General features: G+C 40.6%; 1 protein-coding gene across 4 annotated transcripts in view; it reads left to right on the top strand.

The window, feature by feature from the left end:
* Positions 1 to 19,430, top strand: part of man1a1 (mannosidase, alpha, class 1A, member 1) — a 422,282-nt gene that overhangs the window by 360,520 nt on the left and 42,332 nt on the right. For all 4 annotated transcript variants that reach the window (XM_048531606.2, XM_059645384.1, XM_059645383.1 and 1 more), the window contains 2 exons: positions 11,047 to 11,170; positions 15,511 to 15,604. In XM_048531606.2, coding sequence (XP_048387563.1) covers positions 11,047 to 11,170; positions 15,511 to 15,604 — 218 coding nt within the window. The remainder of the gene's footprint in view (positions 1 to 11,046; positions 11,171 to 15,510; positions 15,605 to 19,430) is intronic.

Genomic DNA, 19,430 nt, shown 5'->3' with positions numbered 1-19,430 from the left:
TGGAACTGATTTTTTTTTCCCTCACCTATTGCCTGTCTGTCACTTACAAGTAGGTCTGATGGTGAAACATCTCATCCTGTCACAACAGAGGCAATTTCCACAGGCAAAAGAAGATCTCTTTGCTTGATTGCAGGTGTTAATTACCCTGAAATTGACATTAGTTTAGAATCCTAACATAACCCTGAAATTGACATTAGTTTAGAATCCTAACATAACACTGACCCCTTCCTGGTTTCTGCGAGGTGGAATTGAAGGCAAATGGAGAACTTTCTTGCATTTTCCAGAAAGTTAGTAAGGTGCTTAAAGTCAATTTGAACTCGTTTTATCCTCCTTTCTCGATTTGCCAATTAGGGCACGATTGGAGCTTTGTGTTTCCTCACACGAAGTAATCAGTCCACAGCTTCAGGACTGACAAATGGGCATAGGTTCTGTTTAGTTTAAGATCTATTGTTGGTTGTTCATCAGTCAAAATATATTACAAAAAAGGAGAAGCTATTATTAGAGGAAATTATGGCTAGTTCATAATGCTACATGCTGCACTCTGGACTAAGAATGGTTGCTAGTCACATGTTCTAAATTGTAGTTACTCATAGTGTCATAAAATAGTACAACACAGAAACAGACCATTCAGCCCAACTCGTCATGCATTTCCTAATCTAAACCAGTCCTATTTTGTATGCATTTGGCCCATGTCCGTCCAACCTTGCCTATTCGTGGACCTGTCCAGATGTCTTTTAATTTTTTTTCTGTTCATTTAGGGATGTGGGTGCCAATGGCTGATCAACATTTCTTGCCCATCCCTAGCTGTCCTTGAGAAGATGGTGGTGAGCTGCCTTCTTGAACTGCTGCAGACCTCCTGCTGTGGGTTGACCCACAATGCTGTTATAGAGGCAATTCCAGGATTTTGACCCAGCAGTATATTTCCAAGTTAGGATGGTGAGTGACTTGGAGGGGAACTTGGAGGCTGTGGTGTTCCCATATGTCTGATGCTCTTGTCCTTTTAGATCGAAGTGGTTGTGTGTTTGGAAAGTGCTGTCTGAGGATATTTGGTGAATTTTTATAGTGCGTCTTGTAGATAGTACACACTGCTGCCGTTGAGCGTCGGTGGAAGAGGGAGCGAATGCTTGTGGATGCAGTGCCAGTCAAGTGGGCTGCTTTTCCCTGGATGGTGTCAAGCTTCTTGAATGTTGTTGGGGCTGCACTCATCCAGGCAACTGGGGAGTATTCCAACACACTCCTGACTTATGCCCGGTAGATGGTGGACAGACTTTGAGGAGTCAGGAGAGCTGAGTTACTCGCTGTGGTATACCTAGCTTCTGGCCTGCTCTTGTAGCCACTCTGTTAATGTGGTGAGTCCAATTGAATTTCTGGTCAATGGTAACCCACAGGATGTTGATCGTGAGGGATTCAGTGATGGTAACACCATTGAATGTCCAGGGACGGTGGTTAGATTGTCTCTTATTGGTGATAGTCATAGCCTGGCATTTGTGTGGTGCAAATGTCACTTGTCATTTGTCAGCCCAAGCCTGGATATTGTCCAGATCTTGTTGCATGTGAACATGGACTGCTTCAGAATCCGAGGAGTCAAGAATGGTGCTGAACATTATGTAATCATTGGCAAATATCCCCACATCTGACTTTAGGATTGAGGGAAGGTCATTGATGAAACAGCTGAAAATGGTTGGGCCCAGGACACTAACCTGAGGAACTCCTGCAGAGATGGCCTGGAGCTGAGATGATTGACCTCCTACAACTGTCTTCGCCACTGATACCCGTTGATTCCAGTTTTGCTAGGGCTCCTTGATGCCTCACTCAATCGAATGCAGCCTTGGTGTCAAAAGCTGTCACTCTCACTCACCTCTGGAATTCAGCTCTTTTGTCCCTGTTTAAATGTTATAATTGGACTCGCCTTTACCACTTCCTCTGACAGCTTGTTCCATTAGTTAGTGTGTTCCCTCCTAATATCGACATCACAATAGGTAGGAGTTCCCCAACTTGTTGACAACTTGCCGAGGTCACCAAGATGAGTGTGCAGTGGGGACGTGGGGGGTGGGGTTGGGAGTGTGGTGGTGAAATCTGCAATGAAACTGACAGGTTGGGAAACATTTAATCAGTTACACTGAAGAACTCCAACTGTGACCATTAACTGCCGTTCAGTCAGAGAACATTCGGTGCTTGACATGTGATCAAGAACTTGCTGGAAAACAATTAACTCAACTTCAGATGTTGTTCCTTGTTGCCAGCCTTCAGGGCAGTATGTGGGAACAGATTACGCAGTTCTACCTTACGTCTCTGGAGAGAGAAATAATAGAAGTTACAATAGCACCAGCTGCCCTCACAGGCAGGCAGGACCACATGGGAGAAAGTGAAGCTCACAAGAAAAGATCTACAAACCGGAGAACAATGTCCCCCAATATTTCGCACCAGTGACTCAGGAAGTTCAGACCCTCATCACAAATAGTTGGTGAGATTTGCGCAACCTTAAGACAAGTCTGCCTTTCAAATGGATTAAGTGAGCATGCATTGCCAAGAGCTATCAAAACGTCTGTCCCACTCCTTCCCTTGCTGCTCTGCCTATCATTAAATTGTGCATTCTCTTCCCTGCAAACAGGGAAAGCAGAGAGATGGGAATATTTACAATAACTTATGTAGTAACAAGTGAAAGACGACATCTATGGAGGTTGGCAGTGAGGTTTGAGTGCAAGAGAGCAGTGAGATGAAATTAACTATGGTTGTTTGGATGTGGATGAGAGGCGTGAGGAGAGAGAAGAATAAGCGCAGCTTTAAGTGTATGAACCAAAGGTGTGCCATACAGGAGAATGGAAGGCCAGGCATCTGAGAAAATGTTAAGCCATTTTTGTTTTCTACCCTCATGAGTTGCTGTATCCTCTTAATGCAGTGTCTTAGCTTAGAGGGACCATACTTCTAAGAAGGGTCTAGGCCTGAAACGTCAGCCTTCCTGCTCCTCTGATGCTGCTTGGCCTGCTGTGTTCACCCAGCTCTACACCTTGTCATCTCAGATTCTCCAGCATCTGCAGTTCCTACTATCTCTGGTTCAAGATGTTGTCTGCTTTCTCACATTCTTGGAAATGCTCACCTCATTGTAGGCCCTGACATACCACAGCTGGATCTCTGGGTAAGAGTGAGAGATTTAGGCGACTGGCTTTTCCCTCCATTCCTGTGGTTACTGTAGACTTAAAAATCCAACTGTTAATGAATCCTGGTATTGCTCGTCGTGTGCCTTTTAACTTAACACCTTTCTTTTGATAACGTAAATACATCATCACTCAGCTCTCGTAATGTGTGAGGTAATTCTGTTATGAATATCTAATTTCAGAAGTTCAGAGATAACACAGTGTGGAGCCAGGCAGCATCAGAGGAGCAGGAAAGTTGACGTTTCGGGTTGGGACCTTTCTTCAGAAAATCTTTCCCTTTTTGAAGAAGGATCCTGACCCAAAATGTCAACTTTCCTGTTCTTCTAATGCTGTCTGTCCCACTGTGCTCGTCCAGTTCCTCACTGTGTTATCTCTAATTTCAGGAGTTGTGTGTTTTAGGAATATGTGTTTTAGCTTTGGAAAGTGAATTTCAAGTGTAAGATAAATGTGGAAAAAACTAGGTTTGTAAACTGTTAAACAGCCCTCGGCTAATTACAGTTCAAAGAATTGCCCACTTGAGAGGATTAGAGGTGTGAAAGCGATCCAGGTGGTCCAGCAGACCTGGAAACCAAGGACCGTGTTAGTGAGGTGAGATTAAGTAGTAATGAGAGGGATTCTGTGTGATATTCTATGCATAGGGGCCCCGCGGCCCTTAAGAGCAGAAATCTTGCCCCACCATCCAATACTTGGTTGAACAACGGAACTTTTTGACTGCTACGTTGGTAATATCCTCACTGAATATCTCATCTGACTTTTCCAGATTTCTTGACACGGACACCGGTATTCAGGTGCTGGGAAGATTCCATTTGTGTTGCTTTGTGCTTTTGAATAAACTGCTAAGGTGTAAAGCTTATTTTATTTGTCCAGATAGTTATGAACAGAGCAGATAATACTGCTGGACAAACCAGATCCCAGCATAAAAAACTGGCTTGATAGATGATATGTTTCCTCTTTTTACTTAACATGGTGATAAGCCACAGAAACATAGTCATAGAGGCTACAGAGATAGTAGGAACTGCAGATACTGGAGAATCTGAGATAACAAGGTATAGAGCTGGATGCTCGACCTGCTGTGTTCATCCAGCTCTATACCTTGTTATATAGGCTACTGAGTTTATTTAACAACAGTTCATAAATTTTCCTGGATGAAAAAATGACAAACTATCTAGATTTACAAGAACTTGTAGAAAATTCTTAAAACACACAGCATGTCATATTTTGTAACATATTTCACAACATTTCAATTTGCAGAAATTCAAGTACAGAGAAGTTACCTCTCTATCAAATCTTTTAAGTTTGACTTAACTCATGCTCCCTAGCTTCCTTCCAGTGAACTGGGGAGTCTTCTTACATAGGTACACTCAAACTGATTTCTAAGCAAACTCTCCTGATTTGGACACTGCACAAACTGTTTTTTTTCTGATCATATAACTTTTCTGTCAACTGACCTGACCTCCTTTAAGGCCAGAAACTAAATTTGCTTCTGAACGCTAAATCTCTTCTCAATTGCCCTAAAACCTTTGAATCTCTGGGTTTTCTGAACTATAATTAAATAATTTGTCGTAATGAACTGAAAAAATATCTAATACTCTTGAATGTTTACTGACCATTACCAACTACCACAATGTGATCAAATTTCCATGAACACAGCACAGGGGTCAACAGCCACTTGGTTTCTGAGCAATCCTGGAGTAAGGCCACTGTTTCAGAAGGACTCTAACCTTGATTTTAGTTTGGAAGGAGCCTTAAGACCATAAGACATATGAGCAGAAATTAGGCCATTCCGCCCATCGAGTCTGCTCCGCCATTCAGTCATGGCTGATAAGTTCCTCAACCCCATTCTCCTGCTTTCTCCCCATAACCCTTGATCCCCTTGATAATCAAGAACCTATCTATCTCAGTCTTAAATGAACTGAATGACCTGGCCTCCACAGCTTTCTGTGGCAGTGAATTCCATAGATTCAACACTCTCTGGCTGAAGAGGTTTCTCTTTATCTCTGTTCTAAAAGGTCTTCCCTTTACTCTAAGGCTGTGCCCTCGGGTCCTAGTCTGTCCTACCAATCTTCCCATCTTCCCAACTTCCATTTTGTCCAGGTCATTCAGTATTCTGAAAGTTTCAATTAGATCTCCCCCTCATCCTTCTAAACACCAATGAGTATAGACCCAGAGTCCTCAAATGTTCCTCACATGTTAAGCTTTCCATTCGTGGGACCATTCACACAAATCTCCTCTGAATCTGCACCAGGGCCAGTACATCATTCCTGAGATATTGGACCCAAAACTGCACACAATACTCAAAATGTTGATCCATCATTTTTCGATTCAAACTTCCGTTTGTAGAACAGAATCTACCACTTTTATCCAAATACTTAGTTTGGTCGCCCTGTTGCATTATTTTGCTCCTATTTACCATGCCACTTAGGATTATCAACAGTTAAAGATGTATGGCTGTATTCCTTCATTCAAGTCATTGATGTATAAAACCAGAACATTTTATTTAAATATATTGCCTTTAACATAATGACATGTCCGTGGTGCTTCACGTGAGTATTATAAAGCAAAATTAAACACTGAACCACATGAGACAATAACAGGCTCAAAAGGTCAAAGATGTTAGTTTCTTTACGTCTTAGCAATTGAAATGAATATCATCTATCCTTTCTCACCGTCTCCTAGTAATCAGCCTGTCTTCCAGTCAAGTTTTGCCTCCAATCCATACTCTGTTAATATTGTTGAAAACCTCTTTAATATGGAACTATATTGAATGCCTTTCGGAAATCCATATAAATAAAATGCTCAGACACTTTATCCACCAAATGCTTCAAAAATTCATCTGGATTCATTACATATGACTTTCTCTTACTCTTTGCAGCTTCGTGTTGGCTTTCTCTAATCAATTTATGTTTGGCAAACTACTCAATTGTTGTTACTTACCCACAATTAACATGTGATTATTAGACATACATTTTCATAGTTTATTTCTGCAATCTTTCTTAAGTAAGGGAAGAACATTGGCAGTATTCTATTCAACGGTGACAATTCCTAAAGAGAGAGAAATTTTGATAGGTCATCACATTAGCTTCTGTGTTTCCTCACGATTTAATATCCTGTCTAAGTGACTAGGTCCTAAACATTTGTCTAGTTTCTTCATGACCAAAGTCTGAATAAGTTATTACTTTAGCAATGAGGTTTTCTTCAGTTCAGGATAGTCCAGGATTGAATGACCCTAACTACTACTTCTTCCCATTAAATCCGATTACAGACTGAGTTCTGAACACTACTCCTATTTCAGATATGAATTGTACACATGGTTTATCAATGCTCAAGTGACATGATGGCTCTGATTATTTTTGGTTTCATTCACCTTTATTGAAAAAAAATCATCCTTGTGGGGTAGGGCTTAAACAAAGATGTGTCAATGTTGGATGCCACCTGTGGATAGAATATAGCCAGGTACATGAATCATGTAAGAATGAATACTTCAGGAAGTAGCAAATTTGGATAAGCATTTTGATCTAAAATAAGTGCTAAATGTGGGATGGTATCTGAGAACATTTTGAATTTGATTAAGTAATGAATCTTTGTGTAAAATCTTTGTTTCAAAAACAATTTTGTCACCAATAAAGTGCTAAAATGGACACCAGACAATGGGTACGTTCATTAGAAGACAGTTTAATTTTGTTTTGATTTACTGTCATCATGTGTGGACTGTGTCTTTCACTAGCAAGGCCAATATTTATTTAGTGGGGTAACCCTTCATTAATGATAGCTTCGAAGCAATGATAGGTGAGGGACATTTTCCAGTACTTCACCGTGAATCTCAATTGAAGGTGTCGGAATTGGTACATTTCGCAGGATTTATTAGAAGCATTAGCCTTTCTGGTGTTTAGGACAATCTTCATTCTTTGGCCAATATATCAATATCTATTGTTGTTCTCTAACAATCTATCCTCCCTAAATTTGAATGTTGACGGTTTCTGCTGGGTTTCAAATTAGAGATTTTCTCAACTCTTGCTACTTGACAACTTCTCTATCATAAAATTTTTAGAAATTATTCATGTCTTCAATATGCAACTATATTTAACATTATAAGTAGGTTGTGCTCAATGCAAATATGAGCATTTTAACTATTAATTTCAGTACTTTTAGTGGAATTGCAATTAATTCATCACAATTTAGACAGCAACCTTTTCTTTTGAATTATGAAAAAAATGAACTGAATGTAGATAGCAACTTACTATGCCTCACAAGACATCCCTGAAAGAGACCATGTCTAATTATTTCCATTTTCTAAGTCAATCTCGATAACCAAATGCAACTAATTTCATCACTGCAAAACCCCTTGAACAGCAAATTGAACGGGCGCTAGTCAATCTGCTTTTGGTGCAATGTAAGCAAGTGATTGTGACCTTGACACTGGAAGAGCTCTGTCTCCTTTCAAATAAGGCCATGGGGATGTAAAACAAAGTATCTGAACTAGCAGGAGAGGCAGATGCAGATGTGGTTTAATGTCTTATTCAAAGAATACTACATCCAATAATAGAGCACTCCCTCACTGCTGCGTTGAAGTTTCAGACTATATTATGTGCTATGGCCTTCTTGATTCTACAAGCTTCTGGATGAGAAGTAAATATATTGGACCAAGTTCACAAACGAAGAAACAAACAAACCTACAGAACAAGAACAGGCCCTTCGGCCCTCCGAGCCTGCACCGATCAAGATCCTCTGTCAAACCTGTCATCTATTTTCTAACGGTCTGTGTGCATTTGCTACCTGTCCAAATATATCTTAAAAGACTCTAACGTGTCTGCGTCTACCACCTCCGCTGGCAATGCGTTCCAGGCACCCACCACCCTCTGTGTAACGAACTTTCCACGCATATCTCCCTTAAACTTCCCTCCTCTCACTTTGAACTCATGACCCCTAGTAATTGAGTCCCCTAGTAATTGAGTCCCCCACTCTGGGAAAAAGATTTTTGCTACCCACCCTGTCTATACCCCTCATGATTTTGTAGACCTCAATCAGGTCCCCCCTCAATCTCCGTCTTTCTAATGAAAATAATCGTAATCTACTCAACCTGTCTTCATAGCTAGCACCCTCCATACCAGGCAACATCCTGGTGAACCTCCTCTGCACCCTCTCCAAAGCTTTCACATCTTTTTTGGTAATGTGGTGACCAGAACTGTACACAGTACTCCAAAAGTGGCCGAACCAAAGTCCTATACAACTGTAACATGACCTGCCAACTCTTGTACTCTATCCCGCCCAGTGAAGGAAAGCATGCCATATGCCGCCTTGACCACCCTATTGACCTGCGTTGTCACCTTCAGGGAACAATGGACCTGAACACCCAGATCTTTCTGTTCATCAATTTTCCCTAGGACTTTTCCATTTAAAAGTTAGGATTAAACTGTTTTCCGTTTTAAAAAGTAAGAATGTAATCAAAAACTAATTACAAAATTTATTTCTATAGTTTTTACATCAGTTTCATTAGTCAAGTTGGTATTCACTCGGTTTAGCTGCTATATGAGGTGGGATTCTGAGACACTAACCTGTAATTGAAAATGCTGCACGTCATCATAAAGTAAACCAGTATGTACGCAGGCTCATAAATCTTATCAATACGGCTTATTGAATGAGGTCAAAATGCAGTAACTAGTCATTTCATTGTAGAACACAAAAATGGACCTAACTTCTGAGTCAAAGAACTCCTGTCATCTCAAGTGAAGAGCTCTAAAATCTGTCTGCACTGCTTTGTCTTATTGTATGGACTCCAGTGTTTTAATTTTATTTCACATGTCCCAGCCTGGTTTTACATCAACAATGGCTGCATATTGAGTGATGATAAGCCATAATCATGATAATCTATAATCTTACGCTCAAAAGTGACATTAATTCACACCAAAATGAGATGCAAACAGCTGATTGAACTGATTCTGCCTGAAATAGCCATGCTCTGGCTATTAGCTTTGCTTGTCAGACTCATAGCTATTTGGTTGATTCTTAACTGCTCTTAATTGTTCTAGCAAGCCATTTTGTAGTATCAACTGCTAAAACACCTCAAAAAAGAATTGAAATGGAATAGACAACATAGCATCGCCCTAGGCACCAGAAATGACAATGGTAGTGTCAACCCTATTGTTTCTGAAAAGTCCACTTCAACATCTAGGGACTAATATGAAAGTTGGGAGAGCTGCCACATTGGCTAATTAAGCAACAGCTTTACACTGTAATGTTCAGAGAATCATAGTTCACACACTCTTCCAGGAACAATGCCACCACCCTTGAATATGTCTTGTTCTACTGGCAGGATAGACACAGTAGAGTGGTATACAGTAATGACAGGGTTGATATGAGCATCTTCAACATAGGGGTGGTGATGGTTTAGTGGTATTATCGCTAAGACTATTGATCCAGAGACCCAGGTAATGTTCTGGGGACCTGGGCTCAAATCCCAATGTAGCAGCTGGTGAAACTTGAATGCAACAAAAAGATGAGAATTAAGTTCCTAATCATGACCATGAAACCATTGCTGATTATCAGGAAGACCCATCTGGTTCACTAATGTCCCTTAGGGAAGGAGACTGCCCAGTCTGGCTCCAGACCCACAGCAATGTGGTTGATGCTTAACTGCTGTCTGGGCAATTAGGAATCCGCAATGATGGCATTTCGGGTATATGTGTGCGCATATATGCAGAGAGAGAGAGGGACACACACAGATGAGAGAGAGAGAGAGCAGTATGTCTGCAGGGGAATGTACCATCATATAAGATATGCTAGGGATGTTTTTATTACATTTAATAGATAGCCTTTGTCATCTGATAAGAGGATTTAGATTTTAATCATCTAAAACCCTTAGGTTAAATGTTGTGGCACAAAACTGCAATGTAATACTTCTAAACTGTGTTCAATCTAATGACTGAATGGTCCATTCTTTTAGTCCCAAGTATATGATCTGGAATATCAATATACCAATGACAAATTATACGACCCAATAAATATCCGAACACGTCTTGATTAGGTGGCTTATACATTGGGTAAAATGTGTGCAGAAGTCCTGCTTCTGGCTGCCAAGGTAGATGTTGGTTAATGAAGTGTGATGCCAATTTTAATACACTGCATGAATTTAAATTGGAAAAAAAAATCTGTTTTTAAGGAAGTGACTTTTAACTTACCTGCACAGCAATCAGCAACGTGAACCAAGTGGCAACATGAGGCCACCATTGCTCTTTCTTAAATATTTGCTTTCAGAGTTTCAGTTGAGAGAAAAGCTAATTATTTTCGTCGATCGTAAGCTAATTAATTCTCCCTTCCAGAATCAAAACAATCACCATGTGATTGATCTACTTGACAAATAAATATAGTCTCTAGTTAAAACTTGCTCTTTACTGTTTGTTTAAGGAAGCCCTCCATCTAAGCATTTCAGCAAAACTCTACCTTGTGTTTATTAGGTGTATGAATGGACTGGGCCTGGACCATTTCCAATATGCAGTAAGGGAGCTGTTCTGTGTCATAAATGACAGAACATATTACAATAAACAAAATTTTATGTTTAGGTAAAACAGGATGGATTTCAAGATGACACCAGTTTTTAAATTCAGTGTGTGGTACACTGTAACATACCCACACTCTATTTACAAGTTGAAATTTGTAGACCGTACATGGTTAGTTGTTTTAAAATGTAGATTAAATCAAGCATTGCTTTTAGCATTAAAATGAATTAATTCAGTTTTGCTAGATATATTGGAAATTGCACGTTATGCTTTGCTTATATTTTCCCTGCCATTTAAATGTTTGGCTCATCCATTTCAAGTACTTTTCTATGTCACAGAAAATAATCGGTATGTTTCTGACAACTTTACTACATTCTACATTGAATATGCTTTTACAGTGGAATTGGTCGAAACTGGCCTTGGGCCTCGGGAGGTAGCAGTATCTTGGCTGAATTTGGCACCTTGCATCTCGAGTTCATGCATTTAAGTCAACTATCTGGAAATCCAGTGTTTGCAGAAAAGGTCAGTTACCACATTATACTTTGGTAAGAAATTTAAAAATGGTACAAAATGAAATGCTGACTAGTTAATGCCTAAGCCTGTCTAAATGTTGAATAATTTCAAACACCTCCTTCTAATAACAGAGGATTACCATGAACTAATTTATAAAGTAGATGTCCTGCATGACTGAGCTCCACTACCACGCTATACCTCACCTCACTTCCCCAAGCTCATCTTAATGCAGTCTCAGATGAGTTGCCTTCTCTTTCTCTTTTATGTTCTATTTTGAAAGAGACCAGCCCTTGGCACTTTGTATCTGATTGTGCTAAGGTATGAATAAGTATTAATAATTTCTGAGTAGTACAGAATTTAAACATTGTTAAAAAGAGCCAATAGGTCCTTTTTGTCCAGCACTCATCAGGACTAAAATGCAAGAAAAAAAAATTGAGAAAAAGGGATACTGATTTACACAACATAATAATTTGAACTGCCATTAGCACAGAGATGCATCAAAAGTATCAATCTTAGTACTCAGACTAGGCAGATGTTCTCTAGTCAGGATGCTCCTAAGGGAAAGCAGCAAAAATGGAGTCTCAACGATCTTTTATATCAGTAAAAATGGTGCAGTGAGTGTATAAAAAATAGGGTTCTGTGGATTAATGTATGTAATTTCTAGTGCATGCAATTGCATTACATTGCAAACATGGTTGATCTTAAATTGGTTTCTGTTGTAATTCTTAGAACAGTCTGGATTATTCAATAAATTATGTCCAATAGCAGAATCACATCATTTGGACCTGCTGTTCTGAGATTGCAAGCACAGGCTACTTGATCACAATTGGCATGGTGTGCACTGCAAATGGGGAATGGGAAATGTTGTTTGTCAAGACCCTTCAGGATCTAATACATTTCAACCCAGTCACCCCTCACTCTTCTAAATTCCAGTGGAAATATCCTAAGCTATCCAACCTATTCTGATAAAACATAAACTCACTTAACTCCAGGTATTAATCCAGTAAACCTCCTCTGAACCATCTCCAATGCATTTACATCCTTCCTTAAGCAAGGAAGCCATATCTGGATACAGTATTCAACATATGGCCTCACCATTGCCCTATTAAAACTGAGCCATTACATCTTCACTTCTAAGTTTACTTCCCCTGACAATGAAGGATGGCGTCCCATCAGCTTCCCTAATTATATGCTCTATCTGCTGTTGATTATTTGGGACTTCATGCACAAGAGCACCTAAGTCCTTCTCCAATTTGTATTTTTGCAGTCATTGCCTATTTAAGTAAGAGTCCACGTTTTCATTCTTCCTGCCAAAATGAACAACTTCAGATTTTGCTCTACCTGCCAGATTTTTACCAACTTACTCTAGTTGTATGCATATCCGTCTGCAACTTCCTAATGTCTTCTTTATTTTATAATTTCCAGCCTATCATTGTGTTGGGTACAAACGTAACTACCACATCTTCACTCCCTCATCTACATCATTGATGTCAATTGTAAAAGATTAAGATGGCAAATTGACTCCTATAGAACTCCACTTATCTCATCCTGCCAATCACACAAAGACCAATTTATGCATACACTCATGTCTTTCAGATCCAATCCTCAGCCCATGTTCATATGTTACCCCTAACCATAGCCTTTTCTTTTTGGACTGTCCTTTGTGGCACTTTATCAAATGTCTCCTGGTAATCCAAGTATAGTTCACCCAGAGGTCCCCATTTATCCACAGCATGTTACTCCTTCAAAGATATTTAATAAATTTCTTAACCCTCACAAAACCATGCTAACCTTCCCAATTGCCTATAGCGGCTCCTAGAGCATAGCTATAGACTTATTACTAATTAATTCTAACACCTTCTCCAAGATAAACATCAAGCTTTATTAACTGTAGTGTCCTGTTTTCTGCCTCCCTCACTTCTTTAACAAGGCAAGGATGTTGGGTGCTATGTTTGGTACTTTTCCGTCCAATGGATACTTGCCGAATTGGGGGAGTTTTGGAAAATTAACATCAATGCATCTATTACATAATTAGCAATGTTTTTAAAGTATAGACTGAAGACTATTTGGACCTGGAGACTTGCCAGCCTGCAGCCCTGTCAGTTTGCTTAGTACGATTACCTTTGTTATTGCAGTTTCGCGAAATTCCTTTCTCCTTTCTACCTCCTAATTTACAGCTATTACTCAAATTTTCTGTGACCTTTATAGTTTAGTCAGAAATGAAATATTTGTTTACTTTATCCACCATCCCCTTATTATGTACTATCAACTCTCCATTCTCTCTCTCTCCAGACGATCCATACCTATTTTTGCTTTTACTTCTTCAGTACCTGTAGAAACATTTGCTGCTCCCTTTTGCATTTGTAGTGAGCTTCCTCTCATACTCTTTTTTTTGTCCTGGATAATCTTTCTGCCATTCTTTGATTTCTGATAATCATTTAACCTATCGCTCGTTTTTTTACAGTTATTTGCTTTTTCCTTAAGAGGCGTTCTTTAACTTCTTTTGTGGATCCTTCCTTTGCAGCTTTTCTCTGTTAGGAATATGCTTATCCTGAGTATTCTGAAATGCCTATGTTTCAACCAGTTTATGTATTAAAAACACTTTACCCAAGCACTCTTGTCAGTAAGGCAGGCAAGGGGACACAATTTCATTTTAAGTTCAGTTCAATTTTATTAACAAAATATTACTGTCTTAAAAACACCATGTGAACTTTTCCCAAATTCCCACCGTATTTATTCATTATCTAGCTCTGTCAGCCTAAGGAAACTTATTACCCACAATGATCCTTGTATTTGAGCTGGGCCGTTGGGATTTCCTTTCTCTCTAAAAGGCTGGCTGTCTTCCACAAAGGTGGGTCTCGCAGGGCAGCGTAAATCTTCTCTTGGATCATCTTGGGTTGCCACACAGTCTTTTGCCACATGTCTTGCCTTGAGCGAGTGGATGCCAGTTGTGCATCTGCATTGTGGAGACCACATTGTGAGCCCCAAATACAGTAGACTGCATTGAATGAATTGCAGGTAAATCACTGCTTCAACTGGAAGGCTTGTCTGGGTTTTGGGATAGTGAAGATCTTGCAATGTTTTCAGCTGTACATTGGGGAGATAAAATGCAGGCTGGGCAACCACCTTGCAGAACACCTATGTTCTATGTGCAGAAATGACCCTGACCTTCCATTTGCCTGCAATTTCAACACAGCACCATGTTCCCTGGCCAGCATTTCTGTTTCAGGCTTGCTGCAGCGCCCCAGCAAAGTTTAGTGCAAACTAAAAGAACAGCATCTCATTTTCCACATGGTGACTCTGTAGCCTTCATAATTTTAGGGCCTCGGTACCTTCTTCCATGTCCTTAGCCAAACACCCCACACACCAGGTCTTGTCATCACGTGGCTTGCTGCCACGAAACAACCCCATTGTCAGCTGTTAATGGTCCCCATTGGCTGCTATTAGTTCCCGCAGACTGACCTTTACCCATTCCTTTGTCCAACTGTTCTCCCTCACTCAAGGCTAGATCTCCCCCTATCATGTACCCCTCCCCCGAAAAGTCTTCAGCACATACACCAACCTTTTCTTAGCGACATTCAGGCTGAAGAAGGGTCATTGGACCCAAAATGTTAACTCTGCTTTGTCTCCACAGATGCTGCCTGACCTGAATTTTCCTTGCAATTCCGTTTTTTTGTTTGTAAAATTCAATCATATTGTGATCACTGCTATCCTGTGGCACTCTACTCAAGTCTTGAATTAAGCCTGTCACAGTACACAATACCAAACCCAATATAATCTGCTGTCTGATCAAATCAACAGGATGCTACTGTAAGAAACTGGAACTAATCTGTGGATCGATGCCAACGATGAACTGACCAGTTAGCAGCCTCCTTTCAAACCATACGACTCCTTTATCAACTCTGCATCTTGCATCTTTGTCCTGATGAGTGCGATACCAAAAACTGCCATTTCTTGTCTCCTTTTAACAATGCTAATTACAGTAAATTAAGTCACAACACTACCTGAACAACACAACACCAACCTTGACTGAAAGCTATGCCTTTGAATTACACAAACTGACAAAATTGACTCACATTTTTTGTTTCACAAGAGCAAATTCTCTAATTTTATGTAAAACTAAAATATTTATTTTGTTTTGACTGTGCTTGAGGGAACAAAAAGGCATATTCAGCTGTAACAGGAGGAGAGAGAATATTTGAAACCTATTAAAATATAAATTAGGTTCTGGAGCAGCAGCTTTTAATTTTTCCTTGATTTAGTTTTAGGGCTCAATCTGTTTTTATTGTTCATAGATAATTCTATCAATTTAGAAATGCAAAATGCAATAATTCCTGCTTTTTTGACAGATGATGAACATTCGCAAAGTTTTGAATCGTTTGGATAAACCACAAGGACTGTATCCAAATTACTTGAACCCCAACAGTGGTCAATGGGGTCAACGTAAGTATACCTGTTTGAAGCATAATTATTTTTTCGAAAAACTGTGAAGTACATCTGTCTAGCCTACTCCCGCTTCTGCAAGCTTTATTCAGCAAAGACACTTCTTTTCATCGTATGCTGCAATTTTATTCTGTTGAGGTACCAGAGGAAACTGGTCTTTCACCATATAAATAGATTCTTCAGTGAGATTTCCTACATATTGTTATCTTACAGGTATGTATTGGTCTGCTGTGCCTTAATTCAGGCTGTATGGCTTTGGACAATAATATTCTCCAGCTGGTTGATGTTGTCAGTGTTCAGTACTTCCACCCAGGTTCAGATATTGCAAGCCTTCCAATGAATGTGTTTTGTAATGATTGGCAAGGATTAATGTTTATGTTTTGACTCTGAGAATTGATTTCCAATGCCATCCGGTGTTCTCTGGGGTGTTCAGCCTTTTGTCTTCATGAATATTCAAAACTTTGAAAAGGTGCTCTTGGGGGAAAAATGTAGAGTCGATCGATACTACATGAAACAGCAAGGACGTGTTCCTCACTGATTTGCAATGTAAAGCAAAATACCGAGGAATTGTCAGCACATAACGTATGTTAAAAAGTGTTCCAAAGTCACTGGATGGTCAAGAGGTTGCTTTATGCTGAACTCCTCCTGCCTCTTATCCTGTTCTTTAATTCTTGAAGCAATGTATTACTACAAAACAAGTTATATCAAACAGACAGTTGCTACATTAGTAGCAGGCTGTTCTTCTGGCTGAGCATCAACTGTTATCTCAATCATTTATTAACAGCTTTCTGTTGTCACATCACCCAGTTAAAGCCCACAGAGCACTAATTGGAGCAAGAAGTCGACCACATCTTTGAAAACACCCCAGTTCTTTGCTCAGATCAAGACTTGTTCTCAAAGGTATCCATTCGGCAATATCAGATGTGTTTTTCTATACTGTCTTTAGCATAGCAAAATACTACAATTGGGGTATTGGGGCACAAGTACTTCTGCATTAGTCAGCATATTAAGGCATCAATGAAAAATTTCTACTTTAGTATAATAAATATACACACATTGAACAAAATATTAATTTGCTGACTTTTCTAGATTCTTGCCATTTTAAATGTCGTCCAGTCACAGTACACAAGGCTCCAGTTCAGTTGTACTCTTTCTTTTATCTTCTTCTTTCTTTACCTGCTCCCACCTCTACCTTAAAGTTTCCAGTTACTTGTCTTCTTTTACATTAGCTTGGTTCAGCTGATGCTACTTTTCCTTCAAAATAGATACAAGGATGAATTTTTCATATAGTGAGAACTTGGTGAGGTGGTGAGGAAACTATACATTTCCATGGCTTCAGTGCAGTAGCAGACATTTTAAAAGCAGACAAAAAATACACCTGGGACACGTCAGATACAGTTCTTTGCATTTGTACTTTAAATAAGCACGTTTGAAGGTAAGTATTAAATATATGTAATCTAATACTGAGTTTTCTTTTTCAACATACATTTGCATTATTCGGTGATTATGATGTTTCTGTTGGTGTTTCTGATTGCAGAATTTAGTGAGTGGAGGAGCTTTTTTAAATTCTAGTTTAGTACGTTGTGCTCTGAGTTCAATAAAACAAATTGATAAATAGTATTTCATATCTAAAATGTTAGCAATATTTCGCAAACCTACCAAATCCTGAGAATTTTGTTTCAAATCTTCTTTGGTCATAACGACTGTGACCTTGGAAGAAGAACTACTTATAAATTAGTTGCTGGATGACTGAGCAATATTTAGACAATGCGCCAGCAAAGTAATTCTGTAAGTAGAATGATTTGTTGCTTTAAGGGCAATGTTTTTACATTGAATATAAAACCTGTCCTGCTGAATTAATAAAGTTTATCCTTCTTCTGTTTTGTTCCTGTGCTGAAATGTTATGCCCGAGTGCGGCTATACCAGTCTTGAAATCCTCCAGCACCACTTGAAGGCAATCTACCCCACCGCAATAATTTTATCCTTTCCCCTCTTGTCTTAAAAATGGTTTCATTACAGCTTGTACCTGTGTTATGTTGAGGCATGATGGAGAGTGTTTACAGGTGATTTCGCTGCAAGGTGTATTTTGTCAAATAGTGATCCTGTTTTCCACACCACCAAGCATTCCTTGCTAAGTTGTAATCAGGAAGCTGTCGTCCTCTTATTGGGCTCCACTTGCACCCAACTGCTCACTCTTTTGTCAGCACCCCCTCCCCCACAACACCGCAAACCCCTGCCTACAGCATGATAACCACATTTTCCTAGCTGCTGTCAGCCCTCTGCTTCCTTTCCTCAGATCCTGTCACATCTGGGGGAGGGGAAGGGGATTCTGAAATAAATAGAGACGGGGAGGCGGATTGACGATGGATAAAGGAGCAGATAGGTGGAGAGAAGACGGATAGGTCAAGGAGGCAGGGATGGAGCCAGTAAAGGTGAGTGTCGGTGGGGAGTTAGAGTGTGGGGGTTTGTCAGTCCAGGGAGGACGGACAGGTTAGGGGGTCCGAGTTGAGGCTGGTAGGTGCGAGGTGGGGGTGGGGCTTGAGGTGGGAGGAGGGGAAAGGTGGGAGAAAGGGTGGACAGGTTAGGGAGGCAGGGACGAGCTGGGCTGGTTTTGGGATGCAGTGGGGGGAGGGCAGATTTTGAAGCTTGTGAAGTGATACCATTGGGCTGCAGGGCTCCCAAGCAGAATATAAGTTGCTGTTCCTGCAACCTTCAGGTGGCATCATTGTGGCACTGCAGGAGGCCCAGGATGGACATGTCAAGGAGTGGGAGGGGGAGTTGAAATGGTTTGCGACTGAGAGGTGTAGTTGTTTGTCACAAACCGAATGTAGGTGTTCCACAAAGCAGTTTTGAAGCCTGAGCTTGATTTCCCCGAAGTAGAGGAGGCCACGTCGGTAACAGTGGATACCGTATACCACATTAACAGATGTGCAGGTAAACATCTGTTTGATGTGGAAGGTTTTCTTTGGGCCTGGGATGGGGGTGAGGGTGGACGTGTAGCACTTCATGCGGTGATGGGGCTGGTGGGGAGTGTGGAGCTAACAAGGGAGTCATAGGGAGTGGTCCCTCCAAAAGGCAGATAAGGGTGGGAGAGGGAAAAATGTCTTTGGTGGTGGGGTAATATTGCAGGTGGCAGAAGTGCTAGAGGATGATGTTGGATCTGGAGTTTGGTGGGGTGGTACGTGAGGACGAGGGGGATTCTGTTTTGGTTGTTATTGCGGGAGGGGGTGTGACGGATGAGTTGCGGGAAATGTGAGGGGTGCGGTCAAGAGCGTTTTTGACCGCAGTGGAAGCAAAGTTGCAGTCCTTGAAAAACAAGGACATCTGGGATGTCAGAGAGTGAAATGTCTCATCTCGGGAGCAGATGCGGCAGAGGCGAAGGAATTGGGAATAGGGAATGGCATTTTTGCAGCAAGGTGATGTGGGAGGAGGTGTATTCTAAGTAGCTGTGGGAGTCGGTAGGCTTGAAATGGATATTGTTTCCTGGTGGTTGCCAGAGATGGAAACAGAGAGGCCCAGGAAGGAGAGAGAGGTATCGAAGATGGTCATCCATCTTCCATCTGCCTCCCCCTCTCTCTCTATTTATTTCAGAATCCCCTTTCTCTCCCCCATTTCTGAAGAAGGGTCCAGACCCAAAATGTCAGCATTCCTGCTCCACTGATGCTGCTTGGCCTGCTGTGTTCATCCAGCTCCATACCTTGTTATCTCAGATTCTGCAGCATCAGGAGTACCTGCTATCTCTGCTGTCAGATCTGCTGAGTTTCTTCCTTTTTCTGACCAGGAATCAATGAAAAGATCTTATTCTAAGAAGTGTGACTGCGTCTTC

Source organism: Stegostoma tigrinum, chromosome 4, assembly GCF_030684315.1.
Source record: "Stegostoma tigrinum isolate sSteTig4 chromosome 4, sSteTig4.hap1, whole genome shotgun sequence".
NCBI lineage: Eukaryota > Metazoa > Chordata > Chondrichthyes > Orectolobiformes > Stegostomatidae > Stegostoma > Stegostoma tigrinum.
Note: the sequence above shows the minus strand (reverse complement) of the source record. Positions and strands in the feature narration are given on the sequence as shown.